The sequence below is a fragment of the Ascaphus truei genome, chromosome 1 (genome assembly GCF_040206685.1).
Source record: "Ascaphus truei isolate aAscTru1 chromosome 1, aAscTru1.hap1, whole genome shotgun sequence".
Taxonomy (NCBI): domain Eukaryota; kingdom Metazoa; phylum Chordata; class Amphibia; order Anura; family Ascaphidae; genus Ascaphus; species Ascaphus truei.
In genome coordinates, this window is record NC_134483.1 from 151,650,315 (window position 1) to 151,666,896 (window position 16,582).

At 44.8% G+C, this 16,582-nt stretch overlaps 1 protein-coding gene across 3 annotated transcripts in view; it reads right to left on the bottom strand.

Moving 5' to 3' along the window:
* Positions 1 to 7,224: 7,224 nt before the first annotated feature.
* LURAP1L (leucine rich adaptor protein 1 like) overlaps positions 7,225 to 16,582 on the bottom strand; it is a 29,306-nt gene continuing 19,948 nt past the window's right edge. For all 3 annotated transcript variants that reach the window (XM_075596110.1, XM_075596104.1, XM_075596094.1), the window contains one exon: positions 7,225 to 8,458. In XM_075596110.1, the coding sequence (XP_075452225.1) occupies positions 8,075 to 8,458 (384 nt within the window). In that variant the 3' untranslated portion in view covers positions 7,225 to 8,074. The remainder of the gene's footprint in view (positions 8,459 to 16,582) is intronic.

The following is a 16,582-nucleotide window of genomic DNA, read 5'->3' on the forward strand; positions in this document are numbered from 1 at the left end:
ACCCTGGCTCCCCATCATCATATTCCCCCCATCATCTCACCCTGGCTCCCCATATTCCCCTATACCTTACCTTATTTACTGCAGGACGCAGACATCACAGGACCTGTCTCTGGGCTGCTCGGGTTTGGGCTCCGCCCCCACTGTCCTCCAATTGGCTGTCCTCTCCTCCAGTCAGGACAGACTCACGAGTCCTCCAGGCCACCGTCCTCTCCAGCCTCAGCACAGCCTGCCTTCCAGCTGTGCTCGCGCTTCCGCCCTCATGCTGCCAGCCCTCCGCCGCCACAATTTATAATGGTAATACCCCTCCCTTCCCCCCAGTCACTCACATCCGTCGCTGCCTCTGCTCTCCACTGTGTGTGTGTGTGTGTGTGTGTGTGTGTATTAGTGACTGTGTGTGTGTGTGTATCAGTGACTGTGTGTGTATCAGTGACTGTGTGTATCAGTGACTGTGTGTGTGTGTATCAGTGAGAGTCTGGGAGTGTGTGTGTCTGAGAGAGTGAGAAAGTGTGTCTGAGAGAGAGTGTGTCTGAGAGAGTGAGAGAGAGAGTGTGTCAGAGAGAGTGAGAGAGTGTGTCTGAGAGAGTGAGAGAGAGAGTGTGTGTCTAATAGTGTGTGTCTGAGAGAGTGAGAGACTGTGTGTCTGAGAGAGTGAGTGAGAGTGTGTCTGAGAGAGTGAGAGAGAGTGTGTCTGAAAGAGTAAGAGAGAGTGTGTCTGAGAGAGAGAGTGAGTGTGTCTGAGAGAGTGAGAGAGAGAGTGAGAGAGAGTTGTGTCAGAGAGAGTGAGTGAGTGAGTGTGTGTCTGTGAGAGTGAGTGAGAGATTGTTTGAGAGAGTGAGAGAGTGTGTCTGAGAGAGTGAGTGAGAGAGTGTGTCTGAGAGTGTGTGTCTGAGAGTGTGTGTCTGAGAGTGTGAGTGAGAGAGAGTGTGTCAGAGAGTGAGTGAGAGTGTCTGAGAGAGTGAGAGAGTGTGTCTGAGAGAGTGAGTGTGTCTGAGAGTGTGTGTCTGTGAGAGTGTGTCTGAGAAAGTGAGAGAGAATGTGTCTGAGAGAGTGAGAGAATGTATCTGAGAGAGTGAGAGAGAATGTATCTAAGAGAGTGAGTGAGAGTGTGTCTGATAGAGTGAGAGTGACAGAGTGAGAGAGAGAGTGTGAGTCAGAGAGTGAGAATGAGGAGGTGTGTCTGAGAGAGAGTGAGTGTGTCTGAGAGAGAGTGAGTGTGTCTGAGAGAGTGAGTGTGTCTGAGAGAGTGAGAGTGTGTCTGAGAGAGTGAGAGTGTGTCTGAGAGAGTGAGAGTGTGTCTGAGAGAGTGAGAGTGTGTCTGAGAGAGTGAGAGAGTGAGAGTGTGTGTCTCTGAGAGAGTGAGTGTGTGTCTGAGAGAGTGTGTGTGTCTGAGAGAGTGAGTGTGTGTCTGAGAGAGTGAGTGTGTGCCTGTGAGAGTGAGTGTGTGTCTGAGAGAGTGAGTGTGTGTCTGAGAGAGTGTTACGGTAACTTATGAGAGGCTGTATTATACACAAAAATACCTGGGTTGAACTGAACACGGCTGAGATATGATAAAATATAATTTATTCCTTGAAAAAGGTGAACACACGAGATATACAAATAACAGACAAAATATGCACTTACTTAAGGGTGTTGGACAAGAAAGCCATCAGGATACAGGATGGCCATTTCTTCCACAATACAGATTCAGATGTAATCATCACGACAATACACAAAGAGAATGGATATTGGCTGAGCCTCGTTTATATACAATCTCAGTCCTATCCCTTAACCTTGGGGTGCCTGGCTGGCTAGCAGATTCCTTTGAAGTAGGAACTCCCTCATCTGCAAGTGTGAACTATGACACTTACAGACCACTCAGGCCCTTTGTTCCTCCGCCCTAGTGTATACAATCAGAGCAGTCAACTTTTGATCAGAGGGCTTATGCTAGACAACTTGTCTGCCATCCTGACCTATTAACATAGCAGATGGGCTCTGCGTTCTCATATCAGACACAAAATACCATTCACAGTTTAATATCTTCACATGTTAAAATAATCGGTTCTGTTGGGCCCAGTGGGCTGATACTTGCCAGTTTTCCCCGCCGGAAGTGACTCTTAATAGTGGCCAAGTTTCAGCCCTGTGTGACCCCCAGAACCGGAGATACACAAATGCAGGTTTAAACACTTTTAAAATACAGGATTCTTCACTTTAAAAATGAATCTCTGCTTTTCACTCTGTCCCCATTGAAATCAATGGGCTCCGCCGGCATAGACTTGCAATGGGGAAGCTCCGCCATTGAAGTCTATGGAAAAACCAAAAATCTTTACCTTTGCCCACACCCTCTGGTTGTTCGGAGAGGGCTGGAAATGGACATGCATTCAAGCCGGAATCGTGGCTGCATGCGGCCCAACTCCCAGCCCTCTGGTCCCTCCAGAACCGGAGATATGGGCTTACACTTTTTACCATTTTGGACTTAGCCGTTTTAACGCCACGCGGCTTTTCCCCATTGGAATCAATGGCCGGCGCCGCCATAGACTATGCATGAGCGAGCGCCGCCATTGGATTCAATGGGACCAACGCTCTGCCATTAAAGTCAATGGCGGGACCCTGGTTCATGAGTGCGACCATTTACGGCGGTCCCTTATTCCCAGACCCGATGGGGTCATGTGGTGGGGCTCCTAGGGGCTAAGGGTATAAAGAATTTTATTCCCAGGTGCCCTAGAACCTAAGATTCCCATGCCACTTGTCGTTGAACTTGAACTAACAGTGATCAAAGCTCTCTTTTAGAAAATGTTTCCGCTCTTGTGGTCTGCGGTTTGGATGGCTACCAACCTGTTCCTGGAGGTCAGCGTCGAGGAATCCCCATTGAAGTCAATGGCCCCATTGACTTACAATGGGAAACCGCCGCTCCTCCTCTCGGACGCCACTTGCTGTTCGTCTCTGGAAAACAGGTCCAAAACCGCTACTTCTGCCATTGGAATGCATGGAGCCTCAATGGCGACCTATGGAAGGCTGCAAACTGGAGCCTGAAAAGGCGGGAAAAGGGAACAAAGGGCTATAATCACTGAATTAACATTAACCCCTTCCCTCCCGCATCAACCCCAGTGTATGTGTTGGTGCACACACTGGGATGAGACAATATATTTTTAAAGGGGAATAAACAGTTGGATTCTGAAGCAAGGTAAAAACACATTACTGGACCACAGTCCAGTTAACCCCTTGCTTCCCAAGTGAGAGCAGGGGGTGGCCAAATGGGGTGTAACCCCTTTAATCCCGGGCCAAACCCCCTCTCCCATGACAGAGAGTGAGAGAGAGTGTGTGAGAGAGAGTGAGGTCTGAGAGAGTGTGTGTCTGTGAGATATATAGTATTTTAGTGTTTTATTTAAGAGCAAAGGCCTCCAGGTTAAGCTTGCCCAGGGGTCATAAAGCACCGGTTTAATATATACATAAGTCTTTGGTTTTATTCAAGGGGTTCAATTATGCTGTACTAGGGGATAATGGACTCAGGCCCCACCATAGCACATATAGGGGCCTAATCTAGTAGCTCCGAATTGTTACAAATACTGTAGCTTCTAAATTACAACATCTGCATGTTTTGCTATTCTATAAGCCCTTTTCATATGTCCAAATCGTGCGAAAAAGGCTTTTTTAAAGAAGTGTTTTCGTTCAGGCTGTGCAAATCCAGGCGGAATGACTATGTATCAGCATACTTTTGAGCTCTACCACTCACACCAGCAGCCCCCTCCCCCTACTTCCTTAAAAGCAGCAAAACATCTGAAATCATCTGTTTCTTTGTTTGTTTTTTTGGTTTTTGGTTTTTACAGAAATCTGTTCTGTAGTATTAGATAATTACTTTTTTTCTTCAATTATTAATGCAATTTTTAATGAGTTTTAAAGCATTCTTTGATTTCTATAGCAGGTTCTATCACACTTCCCAAGCAGCGCAATATCTTTGCAACACTTTCCTGTTTGTAATAATTTGTTGGCAATGTTCCCAGCAGTTTGAGCTGTAAACTGTAACAATATATAATGTTACCTTGATAATATAAGAATACATTGTAGCTGCTGAGTTACACAGACTGAAGGATTGATTTAAACTGAAAGATGGTCATTATGTTAGGCACACAATCAGGATGTTTACAGATTTATAACAAGGGCACCAAACAATGGCCATTTTAGGGTTATACATTGTCACATGCTTTACATTTAAAAATAAAAATAAAAGGAGGAAAGTAGTATTGTTGTTTTAAAAGTAGACCATTTCAACTTTCTTTTTCCCAGTTCAATGTTCGTTGTGCAAACAATGAGCACACATGAGACACCTGAGAGATATGCGACAGTGGCATTTCTCAGCATTTGGGTTTGTTCAATGCTAGAGCTGCTGCCCTCAATGGCAGTGATGTGGGTTCTAATCCTGTTGTGTCTGGCTCTGGTACCCTCTTCATCACAAGGGCCTTTAAACTGATTGGTTTTTAGAATATATTTTAAGATATATTATAGGATGTGTGGCTCATTAAATATACTTTGTATTGACATTAGCATATCTCCCCAGGGTACTAATTTATTTGGAGGGAGATTTGAAGGGACATATATACAACTTGAGATACTATTAAGTTATAAACCACCTCTCTCATTTCGCCTCTAAATTAAGTGCAGAACAGGCCGTTTGTAACTTTTTATAGAAGCTGTTAAGAAAATGTGATTTGCAATAGAGAATATCGTTTTTTTACACATTTCATTGTGCTTCTTCTGAACATGCCAAAACGTGCAATTTGGCAATGACAAAATCGGAGCTACTAGAATAAGCCCCATAGACTGTGGAAATCGAGGGGCTACATAAAGATAGCTCTATCTATATTTATATTTCTCAAACCGTTGTATGTGTGTTTGTCTGTCTGTCCTGTCCCTAGGGGCAATCACATTGGACCTTTGGCCCATCACTCTGCCTCAGGCCAATTAGATGGCTCCCTTGGCCCGCCCGCCCCCGCACACCTCTCATTGGCCTTAGGCGGAGTGACGGGGCAAAGGTCCAACACACACACACACACCTCCTCCTGCCCAGGTAAGTAACTAAACCACCACCTCCCCTCCCAGTGCACACCCCTGCCGCCGCCTCAAACCCCTGTGCCTCCCGCCGCCTCAAACCCCTGTGCCTCCCGCTGCCTCAAATCCATGTGCCTCCAGCTGCCTCAAACCCCTGTGCGTCCTGCTGCCTCAAACCCCTGTGTCTCCCCTCCCAGTGCACACCTCTGCCGCCGGGGTCTCCAACCCCTGCGCCTCCCCTCCCAGCGCAAAACCCCTGTGCCTCCCACTGTCTCCAACCCCTGCGCCTCTGCCCTCCCTTCCCGCATTGCCTCCAAGCTCACACCCCGGCCTCTAGAGTCAGCGGGGGAGTGGCCGCACGGGAGCGAGCGCCCGGGACACAGCGGGGGAGCGGACAGCCAGCCGGGGGAGTGGCCACAACACGCTGCCTCCCGGCTCAGATCCACGTGGGAGCGGGCAGACGGGTGAGGGAGCGAGCAGGCGGACGGGTGAGGGACCGGCCGACGCATGCACGCGCCCCCGTCTGCAGACGTCCATAACAGACGGAAAGTTTCGGGGGGGAGGGGACAGACGACCGGCAGACAGTGGGGGAAGGGGGAGCAGGCAGCCACATGATACATTAATTGTCACTTACCTCCACCCCCTCACCTCCTGCACCCCTCATCCTTTCCCCCCCTCCCCCTTCCCTCCTTAGCCCCCTCCCTCCCTTCCCCCCCTCCCCCCTCCCTCCTTCCACCTTCACCTCCACACCTCCCTCCTTCCCTCCTCCCCCCTTCCCCCCTTCACCCCCCCTTCACCTCCCCCCTTCCCCTCCCCCCTTCCCCTCCCCCCTCCACTTCCCCTCCCCCTCCCCTCCTCCTCCACCTCCCGTCACCCCCCCTCCACCTCCCGTCACCCCGCCTCCACCTCCCCTCACCCCCCCTCACCCCCCTCCCCTTCACCCCCCCCCTTCACCCCCCTTCACCTCTCCCCCTTCACCTCCCCTCACCCCCCCTCACCCCCCCCTTCACCTCCCCCCTTCCCCACCTCCCCCCTTCCCCACCTCCCCCCTTCCCCACCTCCCCCCTTCCCCTCCTCCACCTCAACCTACCCCCTTCCCTTCCTCCACCTCGTCCCCTCCCCCACTCCCCCCCTTCACCTCCCCTCCGCCCCTCCTTCACCTCCCCTCCGCCCCCCCTTCACCTCCCCTCTGCCCCCCCTTCACCACCCCTCACCGCCCCCCTTCCACTCCCCCACCACTCCCCCCTCACCTCCCCCCTTCCCCTCCCCCCTTCCCCTCCCTCCTCCACTTCCCCTCCCTCTCCCCTCCTCCTCCTGTCACCCCCCCTCCACCTCCCATCACCCCGCCTCCACCTCCCCTCACCCCCCCTCACCCCCCTCCCCTTCACCCCCCCCTTCACCCCCCTTCACCTCTCCCCCTTCACCTCCCCTCACCCCCCCTCACCCCCCCTTCACCTCCCCCCTTCCCCACCTCCCCCTCCTCCACCTCCCCCCTTCCCCTCCTCCACCTCAACCCTTCCCCTCCTCCACCTCAACCTACCCCCTTCCCTTCCTCCACCTCGTCCCCTCCCCCACTCCCCCCCTTCACCTCCCCTCCGCCCCTCCTTCACCTCCCCTCCGCCCCCCCTTCACCTCCCGTCCGCCCCCCCTTCACCTCCCCTCCGCCCCCCCTTCACCTCCCCTCACCGCCCCCCTTCCACCCCCCCACCACTCCCCCTTCACCTCCCCCTTCACCGCCTTTTGGCCGCCCTCCCGCCTCTGCCTTTCACCCACCCACCTCTCACACCCCTGCGCCACACAGCCAACGCAAGCACTGAACAGACACCCGCCACACTCGACACACACCCGTCGCCTCTCACCCACCCCACACACTCGACACACACCTGCCGCCTCCTGCCCCTACGCAACAACATCACTGACCAGCTGTCACCCGCACTCGCCACCTCACACCCTAGCAGGACCCCGACCCACAGCCAGCACTCACTACCCACGCGCAACCCGTACTGAACACCCACCCGCAGGACCCCAACCCACAGCCAGCACTCACTACCCACGCGCCACCCGTACTGAACACCCACCCGCCGCCCACACACGCTCACACCCTAGCAGGACACACGCCTCACATTTTTACATCACTTATGTCACCAAAATATACATTGTACTGTGGGGTGTTTACAATAAACCATTTTTATACAACATCGTATTACATTTTCTTCCATCTTTCTTTTCAACATTATTATCCAACCTTTCCAACAAATACTCAACCTATTGTTCCACGATTTATAAATAATACTACCTATTACGGATTTACATCCCGGGCAACGTCGGGTATATCAGCTAGTACACTATAAAGGTCTCTTATTAGTTCATTTAAAGGAATCAACCCTTACAATAAATCTGATGGGAAATATATGTACAGAGCCATCATGAACAGCTTTCTAATAGATAGAAACTGTGGGCCCAACAAGCCATTATTGGAGCCCCTTTTCAATTACACATCTCTAGACAATACTGATGATACTCAACAATTGAAGTTATCTTAGCAGAGTCATCCACATATATTTATATATAAATCGTACATCAGCCTGTTAACAGAAAGAGAGTACTCTAAGCCAAAATGGACAATGCTTTTAACACCAGTAATTATTAATGGACAATGCTTTTTCTGTTGGGAAAATATTCATAAGAAACATATTTTTAATTTGTTGTGCTGAAAAAAAAAGGACCACGGCATTTCAAAGAGTGGCAGTTTTATTGTCATGCAGAAGCTTTATCCCTGACATTTTGTTTAAAAAAAAAATATGATTATTGTATTATACAGTACTTTTCGTCAATGGTATGTACTAAAAAAATAATATTACAACAATAAATTAATAAAATGCACACTTATTGCAAAAAAAAATAAGGAACATCAGAAATAGTATGCCTGCTCTGGCCAAGCAAAATTTAAAACTTCTCATTACAGCTATTTAGCTCTATTGATATTAACGAATAACAAAAGTATAACACGTTTGCATACGTTATCCAATATGGACTTTTGTAATTCCCCAGACTATCTAAAGCAATAGTACTCGTCTGATTCATTGTTGGAGTTATTACATAAAGGCTGATGGGCTATAGAGTTCTCCTGTGTATCACTGAAATTATCAAAATCTGATGGGGTACAATGTCTTGGAACAACATCTGCTAGTGTGTCCAGGTAACTCCCCACTGAAATATCATCCATCCCATCACTGTAGTCATGTAAACTGTTGCAGCTTCCTTGTAATGAAGTGAGAGATTGACTATCCAATAAGCTGCAAAGGCTCCCGCTTAGACTGCTTCCATGGCTTGTGAGAACACCCTTCTCCTCCATCATCCACTTGATAGACTCAATATTTTCATTGATGATGAGCAGCTGTCTCATCAGCTTAACATCAGTAGCTCGGAGATAAATCTGGTGGAAAAGTGAAAGTTCAGTTTAGATTAAAAAGAATAAATAGGAAACCAGATAGAAAACATTTCCTGCAACTGTTTTACGTAAAGTTGGTTGAGTCTCAACATCTGAGCATTTTACGCTTTATTAAAAAGATGCATAAATGTTAAAAGCAGATATTGACCATTCAACACAACCAGTGTTGATGTAATGATTCAATGATGCTTTGTCTTCAGCTTTTATTTCCTTTGTTCCTCTGTATAAATATTGTGCTTATCTCTAATGCCTCCTAGGACCAACATGGACAAATGGCAATGGCATGTTCAATAGATAAACAAATTCATCAAAATGCAGGTCTCCTCTAGGACAGAGGTACAAAGTACATCTCTACTCACAAGTTCATAATGCAATTCTTAATTTATTGTGGCAGCTAAGAACAGAGGAGGAACAATGTTTCAGGTCCTATATTCATTTTTCATCATGTTCAATAGATTAATTGTAGGTGATTTACAGGTTTTTTTTAAACAAATCTAAGAAGCATTAATATTTTGAGATATTGTTTTAACTTTTAAATATCTTCATAGATACCCTGGCCGCAGCCTTAGGGAGCACTCCGGTGCTCCGGAGCTTCGCAATACAGGCAGCGGCCATCTTGGAGTTTCACGCAGGCGCAGAGGGTAGCCCGCGCATGAGCAGTGTGGCAGCCATTACTGGCAGGCTCTGCAAGGGACTACAAGTCCCAGCAGCCTCAGGGGCTGCTCGTCAGTTGGGGAAGCACAGCCAATAGGGCTGTGGTATCCCTGGGAAGAGAGAAAAGGATACATTTGGAGCGCTAGGAGTACCACACCATTCGGGACCAGGATGGAGGGGAAGAAGTAATGTCCAGGGAGCAGTGCTCCGCTGGACTAGGTAAGAGATCCCCCCAGGTCAAAGCTAGTACCGACACCCTGTAGGTTGTTTGTGCTTCCCCAGTACTGCATAGTGTCGGGGACACAGTGATAGACGCCGCGTGGTGACTTACTGCCTGTGGTCTGGGACCAGACAACCATCTACTAAGAGATTCTTTATGGTGAGATTCTCCAGTGGGAGTTCCCCCCACACAGAGGTGGACGCCTTTGTTGGATGGACCGGACCAACAAATGTCGGTGGATCAGACTGATCCTTTTTGTTGTTCTTCGGTACCCGGGTACTGGAGTGCCCGGGAAGGTATCACAATCTAAGTGCACCAATGGCCGTACACACACTGTGAGTAGAGCTACCACACACCTTGGGTGGGTTTGACTCTGTGGACACCAGGTGGTTAGGTGCCCAGGGCACCTCAGTACTTTGGGGGTCTCATCAGGGTGGTGTTATTGTGTTGGGGGTATGGTGTTGCAGAGTTATATGTGTTGCCACTAAAGATAAGTTGCTATATCACCGTGTAAATATTTATTCTTTACTGTGTGTTCCTGGGAAGAGATTATCCAACTGCGCTTGGATCCCTCCCAGGTGGAGGCGCTGTCATCAGATAGACCACGACCACCCCAGGCTCCCTGCAGTGGTGGATCAGACCTCATGTGTGCCACTCAGGTAATGCACCACAGGTAGTTTCCCTAGACAAGGGGGAAAGGGGACTGCATTTGGAGGCGCTACTGAGATCCAGACCTGGGGTGCCCAAATAAGCAGTCTAAATTAGTGACATCATGTTTACACTGTCCGCTCAAGAGGTCCGTCAGTGTGCCGTTCAAAATGAGTAATCTCCCCTCCATGTGGTCGCAATGTGTGATGTCCCCGCAACCACAGCCCGGGGCTGTCTGCAACATCCTGAGCCACTTCCCTGGGTTTGCTCATGCCTGGTATGTAAACCGCAAGTGGCACCTCTCATATCGCTGGACTATTGTCTTAATTAGTGCTGACCATGAAATACAGGAGGAAGATACTCCCTCGGCCCTGCATTTCACAACAACAATTATAAATGACACTGTTGTTTTATAATACAAAAGATATGTTATTCTACAGACACCATTCATTTAATTTTGAGTAGTTCACAGATCTTAATGTTTACAATATCTTTAGGCTGTGTAGCTGACCGTTTGTAATTGCATTGCCTTAGTTAAAATATTCCCCTGGAATTAGTCTTCAAAACATTTTCGGTGCACTTTTTTTTCATCAGTCATATTGTTGAGACCACAATACTATTTTCCAGTAAAATCTAGACATTAAAGCAACATTCCAACCATTAAAAAAAATGTATGAAGCAGGGCGTCGCCAGTACTGAACTTAATTTCAGCTCTTGGCCTCGGCTTCCTGAAATACTTGCCTCCGAAGGTGCTGCTGGTATTCCATGCTTCTTAAATATCACACAGCATACGGGCCAATAAGAAGCCATGACAGATGAAGTTTCGGCTTCCTATTGGCTCCTATGCTGCAGGAGACTTAAACCTTCATATTGTTTACCAAGCTGGAGATGCTACTACGGGCACTTTCGGAGTAAGTATCTCTGGGAGCAGGGCGTCTATAGAGCTGAAATTAACATGGCTTAGATGCATAGACCCCCTGCTTTCCCACCTAAATAAAATGTTTTTTAAATCCCTAGACGGAACCACACCTATTTTCAAGATACTGTAATGTCAATGTCTTCTTAGATTGAATGTTGGCCCTCAGATCTTGTTGTGCATATGTAATACTGAATATTTTGTAATCCACTTTATAAGGTAATAAATGAATGGAGCTTCTGTTATTGCTGACGTTCTCAACCCCACATACATTTCCTAGCTTTAGAATACTGTTTAGTCGTTATTTTTTTTATACTTTTAAAACTTGTAATGCCGAAAACCACAAATATTAGAGCTGTTGGCATGCTTATGTTGAATATCTAGCTCAGTGTTTTTTTAAGCTTTTTGTTTGGTTAAGGAACCCTATAATTAGTTAGTGAAACCCCAACCCTCTCTAATATTTTCAAATGATCTGCAAATTGCATGAACCCCTGTTAAAATACATTGATCTAGCTTGTGTACATTTTAGCAGTGTCAAAAAATTCACAAGTTCTAATATGCCGGCTGGAGTTTTGATGACATCTATATTTTAACTGCATTAAAGCAGTAATTCTTTGAATACCTATTACATTATTCATTCCTCCTACTAATTGAGTAGGTCACTAAACAAGTACAAGGTTGTTGTATCCTAAAAGAGTTTATTCATGTTTACAACAAAGAAGCATTCAGTAGAGCACTATGTACATATTATTTGAGCTATGTATCAAATACTTAAAAGTTACAAAGATTTGGTGATAGGAATAAAATTATATTTCACATGATTTTGCATGTATTTATTTTTACATGTGAATGTGCTCACAAGTGGTATTTTTATTTTCTGCACACTGTGCGGTGGAGGGTTTTTGTCACGAGACCCAAAATGTTGAATCAGATGCCTGTAAGTATGTTTACTGACTATGAACTTTTTTAACCAAGGCTGTACTGAAAATCTGTGTAACGTGACAGGCACAAGCTTATAGGGGTCCATGTTAAAATGGACAAGAAGCAAAATGTGTCAGTGGTTATTTGAATGTCATTACCCAGAATCCCTTGCTGCAGTAGAAGCATAGTATGCTAAGATATAATTTCGAAAAGAAGGGTTGTAGACTTGTCTGAGACATGTAAATGTGGTCACAAGTGATGTTTGCAGTTAAAAAAAAATACAAATATTTATGCAGACATTTATAAACATGGTAAGCTAAATATGGAGACTTGTTTGTTCTTTTCTAGTTTTTCCCTCTTATGTGATGTCACAGTATGTTCAGCAGAGCACCTGCACCTTTCCTCTCCTGACTGACCCTTGACAGTGAAGAGGTGAGCTCATTGTAGATTAAACATTTAACTAACGAAAACTCTTTTAATTTCCAAATTAACCAAAACAGCCAAGTGTTTGCTTTAGGCATGGTTACATTTGTTTAAGGAAGGCAATTACATTAATAAGTATGTGTGTGATAATTACAATATCCCAATAAAGCTAACTTTTACATTTGAACATGAGTATTTGAACTTGTCTTGTTGTTTCATTGCTAAAGAATACTGCACTAAGTCTAAGCTCTGGAAAAATGTTTAGACGTCATCTGATTGTAATGGCATTTGCTCTTGAAATACTGTGTTGGGCTTTTGTTTGCAACTGGCATCCTTGCACTTTCCCTTTTAAAGCAAGATACGCTTCTTGACTGTACAGAATGCCTTCTCAGGGCTCAACAATTGAGCAAATGGACTTAAAATGGCAACAATGAAAATGACCTAGTGGAATTTATATCAATACAGTTAACCAATCAAGTAAAATGCAGTTTTGTAACCATCCTGCATGACATCCAAGAAAGTAACCTTTGGTAGATGAGTGAATGTTTAAAGGCAGAGTTACTGCAGGAAAATGAACTACTTATAAATTGTTTAAATAAGTTTATCAAAAACATATTATAAAAAAAAAAAAACATATGCAAATAATTCACTTTAGATACAGATCATTTGTAAGGTCATAAAAATGAAGTGTAAGGTTCAACAAATATTGTCTTGGCCTTTTTTAGTCTATTTGTCTTGAAGAGAAATAAGTGGGGTTTTTTTTAGAATTCCTTTGTCATAGTTTCTAACAGCATAATGCAATTCTCCTTACACCTGTCATTGAATAAGATAAAATCCTGTCTCAGACTATTTACATTCATACTTTCGTACAAAGTATAAGCACAATGAATACACGCTGCACCTCACCTGGGCTTTAGTCCAGATGTCACAACATTTCAATCTCATGGTATTGTGTATTGTAAATCCTTTTATTATTCAATGCATGCAAAAATAGACTAGCAAACCTACAAACTCTGAATGATAACTTTGGAGAATAAGGCATTGCTAGGGATTTAGATTAGAAGATACTATTATCGTAATGTTCCCATCACAATTTATTATATAACAGTCAGATGTCATCAAATGTTATAAGTATAAAATAAAAAAAATTGCACATCTAATTTTACACCATCATTTGTAAGAGCTACACGTTTATATTTATATTAATGTGAATAGATTATCCAAGGCACTACGGATTTTTCAAAGGATTTATTATATCAGAACAGCACGACATTTCGACATACTCAGAGGTCTTTTTCAAGTGACTGGCAGTCACTCTGAGTAGGTCGAAACGTCGTGCTGTTCTGACATACTAAATCCTTTGAAAAATCTGTAGTGCATTGGATCATCTATTCACATTTATGCTCAGGATCTTTTTAGACAGGTTTTCCCTGACCCAGGAGCACGGGTGGAAAGCTGCAAGTATTTTGCTCTTTTGATTTATAATTCAGGTGTGCAGCACTTTAACTCTTTTATATTTATATTAATACATTTTCACCTGCAGTTTAGAATTATAAAACACCAATTGAAATAGTGCAGTGTTAGCGTATATTTTATCCAACACATAGTGGAACTGGAATCCTCTTAATGATCTCGAGCTGCATAATGGTGAGTTATATGATGTTAAAATAACTCCCTTATCAGTGAAAAACAAAAATCATTTTGTCAGTTACAGTATAATTAAATTCAGACTTTCTAAAAGACATAATACAACTACAGAGACCCATATTTACTTCCAGACCATTCAAGACAATGAACTATAAGGTGTCTTCCAGTACAGAAAGTTATCTTTTGACACCTTATTGCTTTGTATTGTAAATATAAGCCGTAGTGCCCAAGTGACAAATTATCTGACGTGTTGAAGCAAATGGCAGATGGTTCCATTATGTGTTCTGGACATCTGGCACAGTATTCTACTACTGATAACACTGCATCTCTTTTTTTCCTTTGATTCTGGTGGCTTGGTGTGGTCATGTTGTATTAGTGCTAATATGATTGTTCATTCCATGTGTGCAGCCTATTCATATAATCGATAAACAGTATTATATCTGTCTGGATGGCATGCTATGCTTATTGTATTTCATTACTACAGTATATAGGTTACTTCCTTTGTTAAAGATGTAAACAGTTTAAATACAGATTAACCTTATTTAAAATAACCACCAGTCACAGACTTAGATTTTTTAAAAAATAAAAACATGTGTGGCATCTTTAAATATACAGCAGACTTTTCTATTGTTTATGCATGCTCTGAATTTCAGACAGCATTGTTCTGTATCAGGAAGCAAGTTAAGTTTGCAGAAAAATCAAAAATCATATGTTTTTCTTACTGCTTATAACAGCATACTTTGTCTTGTTTAACACCAACACATCTCAGAGCTTTGTTTATAGAGGTCTTATTTTTTCCAGTTTAGAATTACTTCTAATCTAGTTATTAGACTGGTTCTTCAAGTAACTTGATGCGAACACTGCCATTTGAGTTGAGAAATCAAAACTTTATTATGGTTTTCATGGAAATACCATTATTCACTGCTAAATTCCTATCATGATGCTGCCTTATTTCCTATACATAACTTTTTAATTTATTACAGTTTTGAGTGCTAACGATGCAGAATGTATTGAATCCTATATTTTGTTTTCCTTCCATGACAACATGACACTATGACAAATCATGGCATCTATTACATTATATCCCTGGAACTCTGTCTTGCACATCAGTATGTTGTAAATAATTTGTCCAATCAGGACAAGACCAACAAATGGTCGGTATGAGAATGAAATAGATCAATGGTTCTCAAATTTCCCCTCAGGACCATGAGCCAGACCAGGTTTCCGGAGCAATTACCCAACATTTTATCCATATGCAAACGCTGTGAATTTGCAGGTGTGTGTATATTGGTTACCCTAAAACCTGGTGTGGTTGGTGGGCTCCAAAGAGAGGTTTGTGAACCACTGAAGTAGATAATAAGATGACTTGCACTGTAACAACTGACATTGTTGTTCTTCTGATGAAAGGGCGGTTGTTGTTATGAAAGCTCATTAAAAACATAATTTAGATATTACGTTGGCGCAAAAAAATAGTGTCACCAACTGCAAAGAATCTATTAATCTGAAATCAAAACATTGATTTATATTGCACCACCAAATATGAAAACAAGACCCAGCCTTAAAATGTGTAATTGATATTGTTACATAAAACCACCACAAAAAAAAGCTGCATTCACATTCAACTCTTTTATGTTTCGAAACAGGTAATATTAGAAAATCCAGATACTCCTGTAGAACAGTGAGTCACAGGAGAGAAATATGAACATGTAATTAAAATAAATATAAATACCAATGAAGAAGTTGTGTAAATGTAAGGCTAAGGCCCCGCTCCCAGAGTCAGCGCGCCCACACTGCAGACAGGCGGGGCGCTGACATACACAGACCGCGATATGCGGTCTGTAGGGAGCGGGAGCCTGGGCGGGAGTGGGAGGTTTGACAGGGAGGGGGGCGTGGCTTGAGCGGAGGGACCCGCTACTCTCCCCCCCCTCCCTCCACGGACTCAGGCTGGAGCTGCTGATGGTAAGCAACACACACACACTCATACACACACACACAGACAGAGGCAGGCACTCACGCACTCATACACACACACACACACACACAGACAGAGGCAGGCACTCACGCACTCATACACATACACACATAGAGAGGCAGGCACTCATACACACACATACACACACACACACACACACGCAGGCACTCACGCACTCATACACACACACACACACACACACACAGACAGGCACTCAGGCACACACATACACTCCTCCCCGCTCCCCGAAGCCTCTCCTCCTCCCGAAGCCTCCCCTCCCCATTGGCTCACAGCCACACCACGTGACGCGTCAACGCTAGGGATCACCATTTTCTTGTGTCCCATAGCGGCTGATGCGCCACAGCGTGTAGTGCGCTGTGCCGCCAGGGGGGACCGGGACCGGCTCGGGAGGATTCCCCTGCTGGTGGGGAACTCGCGTGTGGCCGCCCGCGCCAACGAGCGCAGCGGGACCGAGGCCTTAGGGGCTTATTCTATATTTGCAAAGCAGCCCATTGAGTCACTTAAGGCTGAAATTCCCCATTTCAGTCAATGGGGAATTTGGTCTGAAAACATCCCAATGGGCCACTTTGGCTTAATAACCCCCTCAATGTATTTCCTAAATAAACTATGCATCGTACTTTCTTAAACCAAACTAAGCATATTATACTCAAGGCCATATTGACGAAACGGTGCAAAGTAGAAATGTGT